The sequence below is a fragment of the Megascapheus bottae genome, chromosome 9 (assembly GCF_031878675.1).
Source record: "Megascapheus bottae isolate mThoBot1 chromosome 9, mThoBot2.hap1, whole genome shotgun sequence".
Classification (NCBI taxonomy): domain Eukaryota; kingdom Metazoa; phylum Chordata; class Mammalia; order Rodentia; family Geomyidae; genus Megascapheus; species Megascapheus bottae.
Window position 1 is genome coordinate 33,762,017 of NC_143517.1, and position 19,422 is coordinate 33,781,438.

Sequence of the window (19,422 nt, forward strand, 5' to 3'; positions counted from 1 at the left end):
CGACTGGCAGTTTGTTGGGTATATTGAAAATATATCCAGCGTGGCTGGATTGTCAGTATTTTTTGTACAACAGATCCCTTTGGCAGAGCTAGGGTTTCACATAGCCTGTAGGGAGAGACTGGGCAAGCTGGATGCTTCCTGGTTTCATTAGCATAGCCCAGCCCACTTCTAACACACGCCCAGAACTACCTCATTAACCATTGGGATTTCAGCCAAAAACATAAAGCTCCAGTGAATATAAACGGAATTACTGGCGAGAGAACTGGAGACCAACTTACCACTGAACCCATTCCTTTTCCAAGATCAGAAGAAAAAAAAAAAGAATTAACAGGAATCATTTCTCATTCAGATAAGAATTCAAGGTTTATAGGGTTATATCTATAACTTTTGTCTAGAATAATTAGTGGCACCCTAGTAAGACAGACAGCCCAGCTGCATCTATTTAAGTGTTTCTGTTAATCTCTCTCTCTCTCTCTCTCTCTCTCTCTCTCTCTCTCTCTCTCTCTCTCTCTCTCTCTCTCTCTCTCTCTCTCTCTCTCATTTATTTTTCTGAGTAGCTTTGACATTGTAAACCACAGACGAATTGGAGCCTGGCATTGAAAGGAGGTGTTCTGTGAGAGAGTTCTCCTTGTCTGAAGAAGTTGACTGCTACAAGAGGGAATTTGAAAAATGACAGGGGCTAAGAGAAAAAAGAAAAATGTGCTGTGGAGCAAGATGCATACCCCCCATTGTGAAGACATCAAGTACTGGTGTAGAAGGAGACTACCTATTTTGGAATGGGCACCACATTACAATCTGAAGGATAATCTGCTTCCAGACATCGTGTCTGGGATAATGCTGGCAGTTCAACAGGTGACACAAGGTAAGGTACTCCTGGTTTTTTTTTTTTTCAATGTTATACAAAATAGATGTCACTTTGCTTCGTGGAAAAGTATTGTGATCTGGGAGTGACATTCTGATTAATGAAGTGTATATCAACTTTGGGAAAATTAGGTCAAATATATATATACATATATGTGGTGTAATTGCTTTAAAAATTTTTACTAGAGATTAAGCATCAAACCAAAATTTGAATGGCATTACATACTTCTGACATTGCATTCTGATGTAGAATTTAAAAAGGAATCAGTAATTGTGGGAAAATGAGCTTTTCTATCTAGATATTACTGGGATATTTTCCTACCTTCATTGAATCTAGTTGTAAAATGTCTCCTGTTTTGAATGCAATTGTTTTTGAACCTGACAGCATACAATTACCTGTTGAAACTTTGAGAGTTGCTGTAAGCAGGGAACAAAGCTTTCTGTACATAAAGAAGGCTCTTTGCCAAGATGATTATTTGCAAAGAGAATCTTCTGTATCCTTAGAGCTTATGTTTTACTGTGTGTGCCAGTTTACTCCTGTATCACATTATCTGCTGCATTTATATCTCAATAAGAAATTTAACCTGGTGGGACCTCTGATTTTAACTTTCCGAAGGCAGATTCTAAATAATATTCTGAGTTTAAACATTCTTTCTCTTTGTGAAAGCTACCTAAAGAGTAGTGTAGAGTGTGTGTGTGTGTATGTGTGTATGTGTGTGTGTGTGTGTGTGTGTGTGTGTGTGTGTGTGTGTGTTTTCCCTTAAGGCATATGCATCACAAGTTTTTGCCTAATTCCTGTAATAACTTTCCACCTTAGCAAGAACAGGAATCAATGTATCCATTTCTTATCCTTAACTTTTGGGAATTGTTCTCTTGGCATAGATTTTGTAGGTTTACATTTCTCGTAGTTTTCCTACCTCTCTGGCTTTAACAATTATTTATCCTGTTAAATTATAAGCACTCATCTAATTAAATTATCCTGTAACTAGAGCTAATTGGCTTGTGTGTTTGTGTTTTCAGTATTGGGCAACGTCTGCCTTGGTATCTCTCTTCCATATCCACAGTGCTATCATACTTTATAGGAATCTGTTTCACTGCACAGTCTTGCATTACACATTTAATGACCATTCTGCCAATAGCAAAGCATAATAATCTTTCAGAAAAAATGTGAAGTTAATAACTGGTTAGAGCATTCTTGGCCTTGCCTTGATTTGATTTTAAACTCTTTGTCATTGGAAAAGTTAGGTGATAGACTTAAAGAAGGGGATTTGCTAGTTTCAGCATATGTTATACATTTATTTGGCTTCAGTGTAATGTGAAATGGAAGAGAATTATGGTTTTATTTTTCTTTATTTTTTAAAAGAGAGTCAGGCAAATAAGATTTTGGGATAGGATAAAGTTTCCTTTGTCTATCATTAATGATGCAGTTTATGGGTAAGCCCTTGGTAGTGGATGGGTTGGCTTTGGTTTGGATGTGGATTCGGAAGGATTCTGTATCTCATTAGTTGTGAAGAAACACAGTGATGAGAAGCACAAAGCTTACTCAGCATTAATGTTATGGAAGTGTATTGTTCTAGCTGCTAGGTACCTTGAAAGGATATCAATAAATGGACAAGTTAAAAGTTCTATTGACTCAGGTACATTACATTGCTAGGAAGAACATAGGGGATTTTCTGGGTGAACAATAAAAGATATCTTCCTCAAAGTACCTATACTTTTAAACACAATTCTCTCTTTTTTCATGCTCCTCTACTATGGAGGGTTAAATGGCAAAATGCTATAAAGCTACATATCTTGTAGGAACACTGGACTAATCCCTTACATGTATTGTCCCCCGATCCTAAAACAATTCTGAGAAAACAGTTTCCTTCCATGTGTGGACACAGCATTTTAGAAGAGTAAGAAATTTTCCCTGGATCTCATACCTGAGAAGTGGTGGAGTCAGGATTCCATTCCAAAGCCAACATGCCTAACATTTCCATTTCATACTCCTATCCTGCCAAAACCAACCAACTGCTCATAATGCTAATGTTATTGGTAATAGGAGACATGTCTTTGGAAAAATAGGAATATTCTTCCCTTCAAATTACTTTTTTTTTGCTAGTCCTGGGCTTGGGCTCAGGACCTGAGCACTGTCCTTGGACTTTCTCAAGGCTAGAGCTCTATCACTTGAGCCTCAGCACTACTTCCAGCTTTTGGCTATGTATGTGGGGTACCGAGGTATTGAACCCGGGTCTTGGTGCATGCTAGGCAAGCATTCTACCACTAGGCCAAACTCCCAGCCCCTCCTTCAAATTACTTTTGCATCTAGGTTTCATCCCTGCAGTTTTTAGAAGCAAAGTCAAAATGGCAAGAATCATAACTATAGAAGGATACAAAATAAGAATAGCATTTCAGTACCACTACTTTCTGTTTGGAGGAACATGACATGGGTGGTTATCACCATTTCTAAAGGAAAGAAGGGGTAATGTTTGCTTCTGGACAGTAATACAGAGAGTAGAAACAAAACTCTTTTGTAAACTTTATTGATATTTACAACAACTTTTCAATCACTAACTAAATTGGAAGAAATAGTCGAATTCAGTATTTGTGGACCTACAAATCTGGAAAGTTAATGGTGCAATCTTGTCTCCAGAAATGGATTTAAAATCAAGAAAAATGATGGAAGCGAGCATTTGAGTGTTTTCAATAGATCACATATAAAACGCGTATTTAATTATTTTGCTTATTTAATTATTTAGATGTTTTGGTGGGCATATTGATGTTTGAGCTCAGGGCTTTGTGCTTGTTAGGAAAGTACTGTTCCAATTGAACCATGCCCCTAGCTCTTTTTTCCTTAGTTATTTTTCAGATAAGGAAGCACTCATGCTTTTTTCTAGAGCTAGCCTCAGATACCAATTGCCTTACACATGCATTTCTTGTGCCTAGGATTTACAAGCATGGCATTTCCTACATGTGTTGTATGTCTTTGGGACCCTTTCTTCTTTCAGTGTTAAGGCACCATTCTTATTTTCTTTCTGCTATCTGTCTGGCTTTCTCTTCTTACGTCTAGGTGATTTTGCCTCCTACTCTTCTCCTTAAATGTAAGAATCTTGAAGATTCAAATCATGGTCTTCCTCTAAAAACATCCTAGATGATTTCAATGGCAACAAGGACACTAGCCACTATTACTGTGTTAAGGAAACTTCCTTCCCCACCTGAAATCTGCATACTACTCATAGATATCTCCTTGTTGTGAAATCACATCTAATGGAACATGGGCTCTAAAATAAGTCATCTTCAAGCAAACATAAGCAGCGCTGCCGCCTGGCTGCTCTGCATATTTACAGAATGGAAATACAGAGAGGATAAATAACTTCCTGAAGCCACACAGCAGGTGAGATTTGAACTTGAGGAATCTGATTCCAGAGATGCTGCTGCCATCTTTGTACCAGAATTACTCTTGCAGGAAGTGCTGTGAGTCATTGTGAAAGCTTCTCTCTATCCAACCACCCGCTCCACTCTCAACATCAGTCATTAATTAGCTTCTTTCATTTCTCTCCTCTAAATGTCTTCCCGATCAAGTGGTCTTGTTCTGTGGCTTAGTGGCTGTCCTATTGTTCTAAGTAGACATGATCATTCTGAACCTCTTTAATCTCTGCCCCATCCACACCTGTAGGCCATATTCCACACTTCAGCCTGAATAATAATAAGAAAAAAAATCAATCTGACCAGATTTCTTCCCTCCCTGTTCATAATTGTTTTTTGCCAGTCCTGGGCCTTGAGCTCAGGGCCTGAGCACTCACTGTTCTTGGACTTTCTCAAGCCTAGAACTCTACCATTTGAGCCTCAGCACCACTTCTGGCTTTTTTCTATGTATGTGGTACGGAGGAATTGAACCCGAGTCTTCATGGATGCTAGGCAAGCTCTCTACCAACTAGGCCAAACTCCTGGCACTGTTCATAATTTTTAATAGCTTTCTATTTCCTTTAGGTATAAACCTGATTCTTGAGCATATCCTATGGGATAGTAGTTGAATGTGGGCATTTTACATAAAAATATCTTCCGAGAATTCTTTCAGTCTCATGGGAACATATCTGTTTTCTTCTCTGCTACTCCCTTTGTACTTTTCACCTATCTCCATGATAAGCTCGATTTAACACATTGTATTACTAACTTTTGGCACAGAGTATTGTACACTGATCTGGGAGCTTTGTAACCAAATACAATGCCTTTGCCTTAATAGTCTCAACCAACTTACATCCTGAGAAATGTATACAAATAATTTTTCAATATATAAGGTATATAAGGACATTAAACAGGGAGAATGTTACCACATACATTATATGCATGATGACAAGGGCATATTAGAACTCATTTAAAATTTGTAAGAACATGGGAAGGGCTGGGTGTTTGGCCTAGTAATAGACTGCTTGCCTAGTATGCAAGAAGACCTGGGTTCAATTCCTTGGTACCACATATATAGAAAAAGCCACAAGTGGTTCTGTGGCTCAGGTATAGAACTCTAGCCTTGAAAAAGTCCAAGGACAGTGAGCAGGCTCCGAGTTCAAGCTCCAGGACTGTCTAAAGAAAAATAAAGCAACAACATAAAACAACAAAAAACAAAGACATGAGAAGGTGGAGGAGAAAGGATAAAAGTATAACAGATGGGCTATAATGTAGCTGTGGAAATATCACAATGAATCCTGTCTCATTGCAAGCTAATAAAAATGTGCAGAAAAAGACAGGCTATGAACTACAGACATGATAGCATGCTACCACCATAAGAAAAAGCATGCTGACTTAACTAATTTTTATGTTTTACAAAGAATTGTAATAAAGCTGCAGATAGTAGAAAAGCGACATGCGCATAATGAATAACTGATTTCTCCCAGCTTAAATTCATTTCGTGTAGTTACAGATTGGCTGCCCTCTGGACAAATCTGCTAACTGGTATGAATTCTTTGTTCCGAATAATGTTTTCTTCAACCAATATTAACAAATGTGAATAGTTGATATAAAAATACAGATGCGCAGTTTCTCTCACAAAAAGGAAGACATGGCCATACAGAGCCCACATGCCTATGCAGGAATCTGGGTGCTCTCATTAGAAGTCTCCCCCAGAGGCAGCACACACACTTCGCATTCTGCACAGCCCTACAACTCACAATGAACATTGTTGTGCTAGTGGCTTTAGCATGTCCTTATTTCTGGGTGACTGGGTAAATGCCAAGTAGAGGAATTGCTGGGTCATAGGGGAGCTCTATATTTAGTCTTTTGAGGAACTGCCATACTGCTTTCCGTAGTGTTTGAATGAGTTTGCACTCCCACCAACAGTGTAGTAGTGATCCCTCCTGTCCACATCCCTGCCAGCATCTGTTGTTATTAGATTTCTTGATCATGGCAATTCTAACTGGAGTGAGGCAGAATTTCAGAGTTGTTTTGATTCGCATTTTTTTTATAGCCAAAAATGTTCATTTGCCTATGTGTTTTTTTTGAAATGCTTCCAATTTATCCCTGAATAATAAAACAATCCTAGAGATAGTACATTATGATTAGTTTCTCAACTTGCATCGATTCAACCTTCAGGGCTGTAAACATGGGTTAATTGGAGTCTAATATACATCATTTCTTCAGAATCTTATGTATTTTTTCTTACTTCTAAAAAGTATTTTTGGGAAGAATCTATTAACTTTACCAGACTTCTAAGATATTGAAGTAAATAAATATAGATATGCTTATTTCAAATAGAGAAAGACAAAGAAACTTTCAGATCTTTCTTTTATCGTGTTCAAGAATTTCTTAGAAACTCAGCTTTTGAAAAAAAATGTGTTTTTTTTTGTTTGTTTTTTTTTATCTTGGGGCTTGAACTTTGGGCCTGAGAGCTGTCCCTCAGCTCTTCAGCTCAAGGTTAGTGCTCTATCATTTTCAGCCACAGCACCACTTCTGGTTTTCTGGTGGTTAATTGGAGATAAGAGTCTCACGGACTTTTGTGCCTAGGCTGGCTTTGAACCATGTTCCTCAGATTTCAGCCTTGTGAATAGCTAGGATTAGAGATGTGAGGTACTGGCACTGGATTGAAAAATATTTTTGAAGATTCAGGAACTCTTATGATTATTATTACTACATGGAAGCCTTCCATTTTTGGTAGCACCTACCATCATGTTCTTCAACTGCTATCTTGATGGCTTTCAATATTGTATAGATTTTGTAGATGTACAAACATTTATAGAGAATTCCACCCACTTAAAATATGTTGGCAACATGATTGGCAAGCTAAGACCAGTCTTTACAGCACTGAGTCCTTGTGCTGGTCTGCATGAGCACTCAGGAGCTATGTTGTTTGCAACATGAAAACTCAAGTGTTGAGAATCAGCGGGAGGCTGAAATGCATGACTTGCCCTGGAAGAACCTGATCCATTGAGGAGGAATTTGAGAGGGTTTCGCTCTGTCTTCCAAAGGATCACCTAGAATTTCTGTTCCCACACCAGGAAAACTTGAAGCTGCCACAGGATTGATTGCCTGGTGTTCAAACCACAATGTGTTGGGGCACAGACAAAAGCTGGACGCTCCTTATAATTATGCAGAATGTGTGGCATTACTGGCACCGAAACATATGTGTGGAAGCTTAGCTTCATTGCACTCCTGAGGGCAGCTTAGTGACATGTGGAACAATAAGTGGAAATTCCTGAAGCATACTGCATTGCAAAGATTAAAGGCTTGTCTGGGATTTTTTCCCTTGCCTTCGGCAGCCCTAGGGTTCCAAAGTCCTTGCATTGGGTGTATATCTCCAACTCAACCCCTGCATTCTCTGTATCTTCCTGCAAGATCCTCTCTTTTTTGCCAGGAACAAGGAGAATTAAATATTCCTAAGTCACTTGCAAGCTATGGCACTTGACTCCCATATAAATATTCACAGGAATTGCTGACACTGCTCACTTTCCCTTTCTCCATTAACTAGTATCTCAGGCTTCTTTAGAGTAAGGCTCCACTCAGCCATTCTTGTTTTACTTTTCTTTAAGCTAACAAAGAGAATGATGATTTGACTGTGAGAGAAATTTTTTGTTAGCATAATGTACAGCTGCCCAAATGGAAGAGGCTTCTTTTGATGGTTTCAAATATTACATATGCAATACTTAGCAGTATTGCATAGTAGAAGATGTTCTTTATAGTAACACACTTCTGTGTTTGCCTGTGAAGATGTTTCCCAGTTGATTGTGGTAACTATATCCCAAGTTTGCTTTGGGGCCAATGTCTTTTAGTTTTGGTACATTTGATTTAAAGGAGGTTCTAGTTCTAGGTATAACGATGGGGTACAGTGTCGAACATTTTCATGTGAGGATACTATTTTGTGGACATTTTGAAACTACTTTAGAAATAAAATGACACATAATACCACTGACACTTGTATCTCATCTTGCCTAATTAAACAGATTTTTTTAGAATGGATATTTTAGAGACATTGATTTACTTTATATTTGTTTTGAGTCTTTCTTTTTTTAGTTATTCCAGATTCTATTGTGCAGTGGGGTTGAGAGCTGGGTCCAGGTAGGGATAGTGGTCAAGGTGAAAACATATCACTGAGCTGGTGATTTGTACAATTCCATACTATCGTCTGTGACTGAACAGACTGGAACAATGTCTGCCCTCCATGTTCTTTATTTCTTCTTTTGTTCCTTCCTTCCTTTCATTATCTCTCCCTCTCTTTCCTTCCTTCTTCCTTTTCTTTTGTCCTTGCTGGTGTTGAGGCATGAACTAAGGGCCTGAGTGCTGTTCCTGAGCTTTATTGCTCAAATCTAGAAATCTACCATTTGAAACACAACTCCACTTTTTGTCTTATTTTTTGGCAGTTAATTGGCAATAAGAGTCTCACAGACTTTCCTATCCAGGATGCTTTGAATGGAAATCCTCAGATCTCAGATCCTCAGATCTCCCAAGTAACTAGGATTATAGGCATGAACTACCAGTAAATGGCTCATTATTATTTTTAATGTTCATGACAACAGAAGTGACCCATGTGGTCCAGTCCAAGTGACTATCTATATATGTATGAGACCTTTGAGGGAGGTCCAACTACTTTTGTAGTAGGTCTGTTGAAGACAAAGATGATACATCTCTGTGTTTCCCTAGACTTTCACAGTCTGAAACTGTAGGCAACACAGCCACAGTTGCAGTAGTTTTAAACAAAACTGAGTGCCGATGACAATGATAGCCAGTATGCCAGTGACTTTTCACAAACCATATACAAAACTCCTTTTCCTTTGCTTCTGCTGGCTCGATTTTCTTCTTTTCATCTTAATGACACCTATGAGATCAATTACAGTCATAATGTGTTACACAAATTGTTTTTAGTCTGATGAATCCAAGTAGGACAGACAAATGCTATCATAATTTATCTTTTTATTTTGTGAGGGGAGTGGGGCTCAGAGCATTAGCTAACCTCCCTGTAATTGTCTGGATGATTCAAACATAAAGTTGCCGATGTTCACTTTTCACCCATCACTTTCTTTCCTTCCTGTGTGTCTCTTGTGTGATAGGCATACGCTGGCTGGGATGTAGTTTCTGAGCATTCCTTCACACTGGTGTCTCAGTGCCAGCCTGGGGCACCACTGCAGGTATTTTTAGATTCCTAGGCCTTGATTTGCAAGGTTTTCCTTCACCTCTCCTAATACTTCTATAACAAGGAACATTTCTAGCCACCATGCAAGATTCTAGTGCCATCTTCCTCGAACCTCAACATCACATGCCCACCTCATCTCAACATCATATTTCTCCCATTAAAAACAGTATGGTTTGTTTTTTTTTAACGGCTCGATCATCTTTTACGTTTTTCTTTCTCTCTCTAGAAATTTTGTCTTTCATGAACTAATCGATTCCCATGGCTTCATTTTCTACTTTTTCTCTGGCAGAAATATGTTCTCTTCCCACATACTGATATAGAGATACAGCTGATATTGGATGATATCCTCTTAATGTTTCCTAGGGACATAATTAAAATTAAACACATAATTTTCCCTCTCAAGTCAGTCCTTATCCTCTCTCTTTTTAATGTGATAATAATGGAAGCTACCCCCCCAACTACACCATTGTCCATGCCAGGAATCTGGAAATGATCTTTGTTCTCCTTAACAACCATATTCTGTTAATCATGTTCTGTAAATTCCTCCCTCTGTAAGTCTCTTGCTACATCTGATGCCCATCGTCTTGATGGTAACTTCCTGGTAATAAAAAATATAACTATCATTTGCTAAATGCTTGCAATTTGCCATACATAGTGCTAAGTATTCATTGCATTTTATATGAAACTTCACAGAAGCCTCAAGCATTTTTAAGCCTATATAATGGAACTATAATGGAAAGCTGATTAATTAGACAAGGCAACATAGTTTCAATAAAACAGAGGGAGTCTTAAGTCCATGTTCCTACCTTAATTAAAAGCTACCAAAATTCATTCTTTGCTAGTTAAAATGCCTAAGATCTTGTATAGTCTCTGTCTGTCTGTCTGTCTGTCTCCTCTCTCTCTCTCTCTCTCTCCCTCCCTCCCTCCCTCCCTCTCTTTCTCTCTCTCTCTTTCTCTCTCTCTCTCTCTTTTTCTCTCTCTCCCTCCCTCCTTCTCTCCCTCCCTCCCTCCCTCTCTCCCTCCCTCCCTCCCCCATCCCTCCCTCCCATCTACCTCATGCTGCAATAAAAACTCCAATATTTGCCTTTTGGTGATACTAGAATTTGAAAACTGGGCTTTGTTCTTGCTTAATAAGCATTCTGCTATCAGAGCCATACTTTGAGATGATTTTGCTGATCATGAGGCTTCTGGATTTTCCTGCTTGTGAGATTTCTTTTATCCAGTCAATTATAGCACAAAAATGTGGGATAACTTACTTTAGCCCTTCCAGTGATTAGAACCTCTGACCTTTGATTAAAAAGTCTTCAGTGAACTGACTGTGTGTGATAGGAATTCACACAATTGTGGTTCTTCATTATATGTAAATTTACTCTTGGGACCCACATGTAATATCATGTAACTCAGAGCCTGCTGATAGTGTGAAGCAGACAGCTGGCTATGCTGTGGTTTGCTAATAACAATGCTAAGACCACTGCAAACCAGTTGGCATATGGAAATTACTTTCATCATTACCCACGCAGTTTGGGTTTGATTTTGTATGTGTAATTCTTGGAAGTGCCTACCACTATCTAATTATTTTGTTGTCGAGAATGCTGAATATGGCCTTGTTAGGGTTCTTTATTCATTTCTATTAAAACAAATATCGAACTAAATATACAGTCTTCTGTTATGTTCTTGGAAAGACACTGAAAAGTATAAGATAACAATCTAGCCCACAAGGGGCTCATTATTTTTCTTTCCTTAGATATACATATATATATAAGTATATGAGAATATGATCTTGTTATTCCAACCTTGAAGATATCATTCTGATGTGGGTACGTAAGGGTGGGAACATTTTTTTGTTGAAAGTTTGCGGAGTATTAGTTTCAACCACTTTTTGCCTTGAGTAGGTTGTATAACCCAGAAAATTGCTTTGAAATTTCTGTTTTCTTTTTTTTTTAGGAACATGAAGACTAGTATCATCTTTTCTATAATATTATATAATGTTACATTAGATAAATATTGAGTGATTAAAATGAGACCACTATAGAGAATAAAAAATGATAGTCTTAAAGAGCTACTGAATTTGGATTACATAGATATCAGCATTAAAAAATAATCAAGTCTTGCTAGTCACTTTTTCGGTCAGGAATCTCTGTAAACCTATACTTACAGGTAACATTTAAATAACCACCACTTTTAGTATCCAGTTTATTACCTGAGCTAGTGCCTATGGTGCATGAAGACTCTAAGGGAAGTACTGAGGAAATAGTTTAGATATGGGATCTGAGTTTTCTAAAAGATTAGAATTTAATGCTTGTGTAAAGAGAAAGAGAACACATCAGAGCTTACTTTACACAGGTCTTTTGAAAAACACCTTTTTAAAAAAATCATGACAATAGCATGGATTAAGAAATAGGAGAAGAAAGAAAAATATACTCTTGGATTTAGCTTTCTCCCACCAGGAGACCTGTTCAACTATTATCTCTCCAACTAGCAGCATTCCTCTGGGGGAGGAGACAGACGGCAGTAGATAGAAAAGGCTGAACATCCTTCAGGCAGATTTGAGGTCATGGCACTCTCTGTGAAGATAGAAAGAGATTTTTGACTTTGGATTGAGATCAGGTTCATGGAAGACAGCTAGAACATCCAAACTCAGCCAGGAAAATGCTAAGATTAGAGCCCAAATATTAACCTATATGACCAGGGCACAAAGGGTTCAGCTGGGGAGTCAGGTGTTACAAGATCAGACAAAGTATAGGAAAAATTCAGGTTTCTGAGAAGATTCCTGGCTCACAAGAGAACGAAGGCTGAGAGGCATCAGTAGGTCACACCTTGGTTCCTACCTTTACTTCAGAACACCAGGCTCAAGTCCTGACTCCTGGGAATTTTCTTTGAAGAACCTGAGGAGTTATTTGACTTTTTTCCCCCAAAAAATTGTTATTGTAAGGGTGATGTATAGAGAGGTTATGGCTGCGTAAGTCAGGTAACAAGTACATTTTTTTTGAACAGCGTTTCCCCTTTCTTCATGTTCTCCCAGTGTTTCCCTCCCATTCCCCAACCATAAGTTTTATAGTTCATTTGACACACAGTGTCAAGTATTTACTGCATTTGTATACCCTTTGGGCCACCATTTCTATGCTCTCACCTTACTCTCCCCAACACAGATAAACTTATAAATGAGAGAAAAGGTACAGAAAACAAAAACAGCAACAAAAGAAAAAAAACACCTCCTTCTTCCATTTCTCAGAGTTCATTTTGTTAACTATCATTTTATATGATTTTGTACACATAGTGAGTTGATTAGTAGAAACTTAGTGCCCCTTAGGTTTGAAGCTACAGGGAATTTTACTATTATTGTCTTTAAGTATTATTTCAAAATTAAAAATGTATAGGCCATAAGATATTTGAGTTTTGGATCTAATGCATTTATAAGTCCTGAAGAGTAGTAGAGTGTCCAATTGATATTTACCATAATTATTATTAATAAAATGAACACTATAGCATTCAGTAAGTGAATGGGTCATAACTTTAAATTTAAATAATTGTGTTAACACAGAATTGATGTAGCAATATGTAAAAATATCCTCAAGTTCCAAGAAGCTCTATAATTTATCAATGTCATTTGTATACAAACAAATTCTATCCCAAGTTTTCAAATCACAGCAATTGTATTTCAAATTACAGCAAAGGGATCGAGATTATTATTTTTTTTTCCAGTCCTGGGCCTTGAACTCAGGGCCCGAGCACTGTCCTTGGACTTTCTCAAGTGCTCTGCCACTGGAGCCACAGCACCATTTCTGGCTTTTTTCTATGTATGTGGTGCTGAGGAATCGAACCTGGGTCTTTGTGCATGCTAGGCAAGCACTCTACCACTAGGCCAAACTCCCGGCCTATTTGAGATTATTTTAGAATTATCATTTTACAGAAGAGTTAATTTGAACCTGAGAGATAATTCTCTAGTATCCACCAATCTATAACACATGGTGCTATTTCAGTTTGTCAGGTCTTCAGAATGAAAACTGAGCTTTAGCATGACAGCAATCAGGTAGCTGTGAGAAATCTGTTTTTTTTTTTTAATAAATTTTTCTTTGTAATTAATAGAGGGATTACATTATATTCTCCAGATAGAAGGTGCATTATTTCACAAATATTGCTACCCTTTTTCATGTTTTTGTCCCCATTTCCCTCCCCCAACTCCCTCCCCGAGAAATCTGTTTTGATGGCTTCCTCTGCAGGCAGAAAATTTCTGCTTCTCTGCCTACCTGTGACCATGCTGCCTTACTTCACAGTTTTGGTTCTTTCAGTTATAGATACAAATACTTCCCACATTGTCCTGGTGCTATCTTTTCACATATGCACCAGCACACACACAGACATACATACACAAACACAGACACTTACGAATGCATGTACACACACATACAGACACACACACACACACACACACACACACACTTTGTGTGCAATTTTGATTTAACTCCTATTTTGAAAGCAATTCTTGTCTGAAAATCAATTTTAAGTTCATATTTTCTCTCCAATATAGCCTCCAAGCCTTGACCATGCCCTCTAGAGAGGGTGTTAATGCTATCTATGCTATCCAGTGCCAATCTCCTATATAATTTTTGCTTTGTACCAGCACAATATTGATTCACGAAGTCTTCTGGGTCCTCCTGGAATACTTACTACTTTCTCTTCTTTCCTTTCTGTCACTTAGCAAACAGTACCAGGACTTGTTGCTCTTCTCTAACTGTAACTTAACAACTCACTGCCTTTCCCCATCACTCCCTTGTCTTTCTCTCCCCAGTCTGAGGCATCCTGCATCCTGATAGGCCAGCTCTTTTTATATTGCACAGCGGAGTGATAGCATAATGTGTGCATTTGAACATGCCTGTCTCCAGTTTATTCTGCATTGTCACAAAGACAGGATTTCACACTTGTTTTGGCTGAATTATGTATATGTGTCACATTTTCTTTCCCCGTTGCTTGACACTTAGGCTGTTTCCATTTCTCTATATCTGTCATGAGATTTAATGTGGATTGGGGTTATATAGGAACAGTTTTATAAGTACTTTCAAAATAATTCAGAGAGATCTCATTTTGGATTCTGCCTGCATACTTGGTACACAGTTCTTTTTCTGCTCTAAGACCTAGTCTTCCAATATATAAAATATAAATCGTCTAGTACCTACTTATTACATGGATCTACTCTGGAGAGACTATCAGTGGCCTAGGGTAGGATTTAGTATAAATGAATGGTTGAATAGACGATATTATGCAATGCCATTATTGTTATCCATTTCCTGTGAGATTATGAGCAGAAACACCACAAGAATTTTTCATGTGGGCTGTTAATTGGGTGCGTAATTCTGGCAGTAGGTTTTCAATTCAACTACTTCATGGTGAGAGGATGGAGAATATCAGTGTTGCAAAAAATCTCCCCAAATGATTAAATTAGAGACCTTTTGGGCATCATACAAAACATAAGGATACTTCCCTCTAGCAAATTTTCTAAGCTGGGAACTTCATACTTCCCTATAGCTATTACTGATATGATGCTTGCTGTATAGATGTCATTTAACATACACAAATCCTATCTTTCTCCCAATCTATTTCCTCCCCTCAACCCTACTGACCAGTTATGGGACAGAATCATAAGTAAACAAATCCCAAAGGAACGAGGTAGAGATTCATATTAAGGTGATTGCCTCATTCTCTTAATGCCTCAAGGCGTGAGAGCCAGTTTCACTATCTGTGATGGCACAGCAACATTGCGGCAGTTATTTGTGTACCATGGGATCATGGTGGCTCTCATGTCGTTGATTGTGCAGAAACAGTCCCAGATATGGCTTGACATGAACAATATGCAATGAGAACCATCATTATTAATTTTGTACAATAGTGAGTGTCCAATACTTCCCCTTAGACTATATTGGGTGACAAAGAAGTACCAGCCTGGCCTGTAGCCATGTGTCCTGATTTCACCAGTCACTATCTCAGGCTTGTCAAAGTTAGCCTTTCTTTTGTGTGGCTCTTCCTTTCACATGGCCCTAGTTTTTGGTGTTACACATTCCTGAATTCCATAAACTAAGTAATCCTATTTGGAGGTAGCTGGATTGTCTTCAATAGTAAATTAACACTTTCTGAATAAGAGGGCCGTACACAATCCATTTTTCTGAGGTAAGTAAAGACCATTATGCTTTGTAAAAATGTTGTTTCACGTGCTTGTTTATTTATAGAATTCTGTCTCTGTCAGTCTAAGAGATGACTTCTTTCTTCCCCACAAACTTCCACTTTGTGAAGCTAGTTAAGTACTGTCCTTTCTACTAGAAATATTTAAATGTGGAAGTAATGAAGGTGAGATACAGTTCTGCAATTTCTATCAGTGATTTTGGGGAAATAATCCATTGAGCTTTAAAAACCAGATGGGGAAAATAAACTTACCACCAGTTTGCCTTTGTATATTTTGTTATTTTTAGCTTGTATTCATGAGGCACTTTTCTATTTACCAGAGGAGCAATCCATAATATCCTTATTGCCATGCTATAAGCCCAACTCACTTCCGTAAATCTGGGATTCTATGCTGACAGTGAAGATGCCAATAGATTCTAGGAGTCAGAGGGACCACTCAGCTGAATTCTCTCCCATGTGAGGCCTTTCACCATTATCACCAGTCCCTTCTGGGTTTGCATCTGGTCTTGAACTGATCATTTTTCTGCTGTCTGTGAAGCTAGACTTTCTAGAACTAGAGTTATTTGTTGGAACTCATATTTAACTGTCATTCCCTGCACTGGACTTAAACTTTGCAGAAGCAGAACCAATTTGGTCACTAGCTGTCTATTTAAGACTCTCAGCCATGGCCACACTTTGCTGTTGTTTCACAGCACACATTACCTTATCACTCACTTCCTTGCACATCCCACAAACTTGTGATTTTCTTCCATGTCACATTGTCTTGGAAACAAAAATGGTATATTTCATGTATATTGACTTTTTTGCCTGAACACATGCCTTTGGTTCCTGTCATCCTACCTAGCCATAGGAAAGCAGTATTTTCTCAATCAGTCCTCTTCCTCACTTTCTCTAACTAAGAAATTAGCATAATATAATTAAAAAGGAAATTCATTGTGATAGTTACAACTTGCACAGTATGTTCTTTCTTAACCATTTTCCTTCCAGTTTTGACAGTTTTTGTTGGTTTTCATTATGATATATATAACATATATATAAAATATAAATATATATTTACTTAGCTGACGTTCAGACTGACCCTGCTTACCTCTTTACTATATGTATGACACCTATTTAAACAAGATAAAACGTTATGGTACTTCCTTTTATCACTATTTGTTATTATTATTAATTATGACAATACTGTGAACTTATGGCTCTGTGTTTGTTAAGGAGGCACTCTACCCCTTGAACCAGGCCTTCAGCCTTTTACTCTGGTCACTTTTGAGATTAGCTCGCCCTTTTAGTCCAGGTTGACCTGGATAGTGATACACCTATGTATATTTCTTGCCTTGGCTGAGATTACAGGCATGCATTACCATGCCATAGTTTTTCTGTTGACATGGAGTTTGATGAGTTTTTTTGCCCAGGTTGCCTAAAACTTCTGTCTTCCTGATATTTGTCAATTGAATAGGTCGAATTGTAGCTACCAATCATTATAATTTCTATAGTCATCTCCAAAAAAAGGAATATATCACATTACTCCTGGCAGAAAAGAATGGCTTAAATAATTCTGTAAAATTCAGACTAGTTTTTACACTGTTTTAAGAAGCCCTTCTGAGAAATGTTCAAATTATGTAAAGTTTATGAACTCATTATACAAGATGAAAATCTGGCCACTGAGCCTTTCAAGCAAGAAAAAGAAGGAGCCACAGAAGGCACAGAAAGCTCTGTCTTTGTGGGCTGAAGGCAGTCAGTAGAAGTACGAGGAGATCTTTTCAGGGTTGAGTAGATGGCTGTTGGCTGTGGGATCTCTGTCCATCCTTGTACTTCCTCACCAGACCACACAGGCTGGAGCAGCCCATCCAAGTCACAGCACATCAAAGACACAATCATTCTCCAAGGAACCTCATGTTTCTCCTGCCCGGAGCCTTCCTCTTTCTCCTTAAGCAATAATTACATTCTAATTTTACTCTCCAGGGCAAGGCAAACTGGCCTCTTTAATTTGGCTCATTGTGTCTCATCTGGCACCAAAGAGAATGCCATTAGTACCAGTAACGCTAGCATAAGCTTTGGCTATACAAATGTTCCAAACTTGGCCCTGAATTTTCTTTTGTTTTTGTTGTTTTCTTTCCATGCATTTCCTTATTGTGGCTAAAAGGTAATGTACAGAGAGATTGCAGTTACATAAGTGAGATAAACAGTACGTTTCTTTTTGAACAATGCCTTTCCTTCCCTTATTCTCTCCCAGTTTTCCCCCTTCTGTCCCTATTTCTATCCACAAGCTGTACAGTTCCATTTCAGCAGAGTGTTTAGTGAGTACCACTGCTGCATTTCTTTATCCTTTGTCCCCCCATTTCTGTACTCTCATTCACATTCCCAAAGAGATAACTGGAGGAAAAAAGGAGAAGAAAACAAAAACAGCAACAAAAGAAAAAAAAACCCTCTTGTTTCCACTTCTTGGAGTTTATGTGATAAATATTATATGTGATCAGATATACATAGGTATTATGCCTTTGTGTTCCTCTCCTGAGAGTTTCCTCCTTTGGTATGTGTGAATGCCCAGAGACCTTTATAATTTATCACATCCCAGTGTAGTTTTTCCATCAAGTATGTTTACTTGTAGATCTATAGGTGCATTCTAGTTACCATAAATGAGGGAAATGTAGAGCTATAATATGACCCAGCAATTCTACTCCTTTGCATTTATCCAATAGATCACAAACAAGGTCACACTAAAGCTACCTGCATGAACTATTTTCATTTCAGCATTGTTTACCAAAACCAAGATATAGAATCAGCCCAAATGCCCGTTAGTGGATGAATGGATCAAAAAAATGTGGTATATATACACAATAGAATTCTACTCATCCATCTGAAACAATAATACTGTGCCACTCATAAAGTAAAAGGACTTGGTAAAACTATAGTAAGCAAGGTAAGCCAGACTCAAGGAAACATAGGTTTTATGGCCTGAGTATTTTTATAATCTGATTGTTGTTACACAGAGGTAAGGAGGAGGAGTTCTGTATGTTTCTGTGGTTATCTTTCATGTTCCGGAAGAGCTGATACCACTTACCTTAGCACCTAAGACTCTTTACCCTGTAATGGTCTCTGTTACTTCAATCAATTTGACTGAGGATATTAAATGACTTCACATTCCAGGAATTAAGTAAATCATTTTTTTCTGCTCTCTCTTACTTCCAATGTTTTGCCTCAACTTCATTCAAATATCTTTTCCTTATAGTTTCCTAACCTGCATCATATATCATTCAATATTCATTACAAACATTTGTTTGGGGAATTCCTTCATTACTTCTCATTTGTCCAGTAATCACTCTTCATCTTAATGGCAAACGGTCACAATAACAGATACAAATATACTACTTAAGTATTCATAAATGCATAAATGCAAAGTAAAGACATTCTAGAACTTTTGTGTAAAAAGTACTCAAACTCTAGAAGGGTATCTGTTGGAAATTTCTCATTTTCTATTATATAAATTATAATCTCATACAGAAAAACAGTAATTAACTGAAGAAATGGCAAGTGTTGAAGAAAGATTGGAACTTGAAAAAGGAAATAAAAAAATGTAGCTGATAGGTCATTTGTAAAGAGTCCAGATTCCTTTTTTCCTCTCTGCCACATTGTTAGATGGCAGATATGTCTGCAGAGTCCTTTAGAATCAGAGTGTATATGAGCTATGATGAAACATAAAAGGGGAAAGGTTGGAAAGTGAAAAAGAAATACAAGAAAGGTGAGGAGCGAGAGAGAGAGAGAGAGAGAGAGAGAGAGAGAGAGAGAGAGAG

General features: G+C 37.9%; 1 protein-coding gene across 2 annotated transcripts in view; it reads left to right on the top strand.

The window, feature by feature from the left end:
• The first annotated feature begins 223 nt into the window (after positions 1–223).
• Slc26a7 (solute carrier family 26 member 7) overlaps positions 224–19,422 on the top strand; it is a 111,827-nt gene continuing 92,628 nt past the window's right edge. For both annotated transcript variants that reach the window (XM_090339051.1, XM_090339052.1), the window contains exons 1-2: positions 224–362; positions 558–862. In XM_090339051.1, coding sequence (XP_090195177.1) covers positions 670–862 — 193 coding nt within the window. In that variant the 5' untranslated portion in view covers positions 224–362; positions 558–669. The remainder of the gene's footprint in view (positions 363–557; positions 863–19,422) is intronic.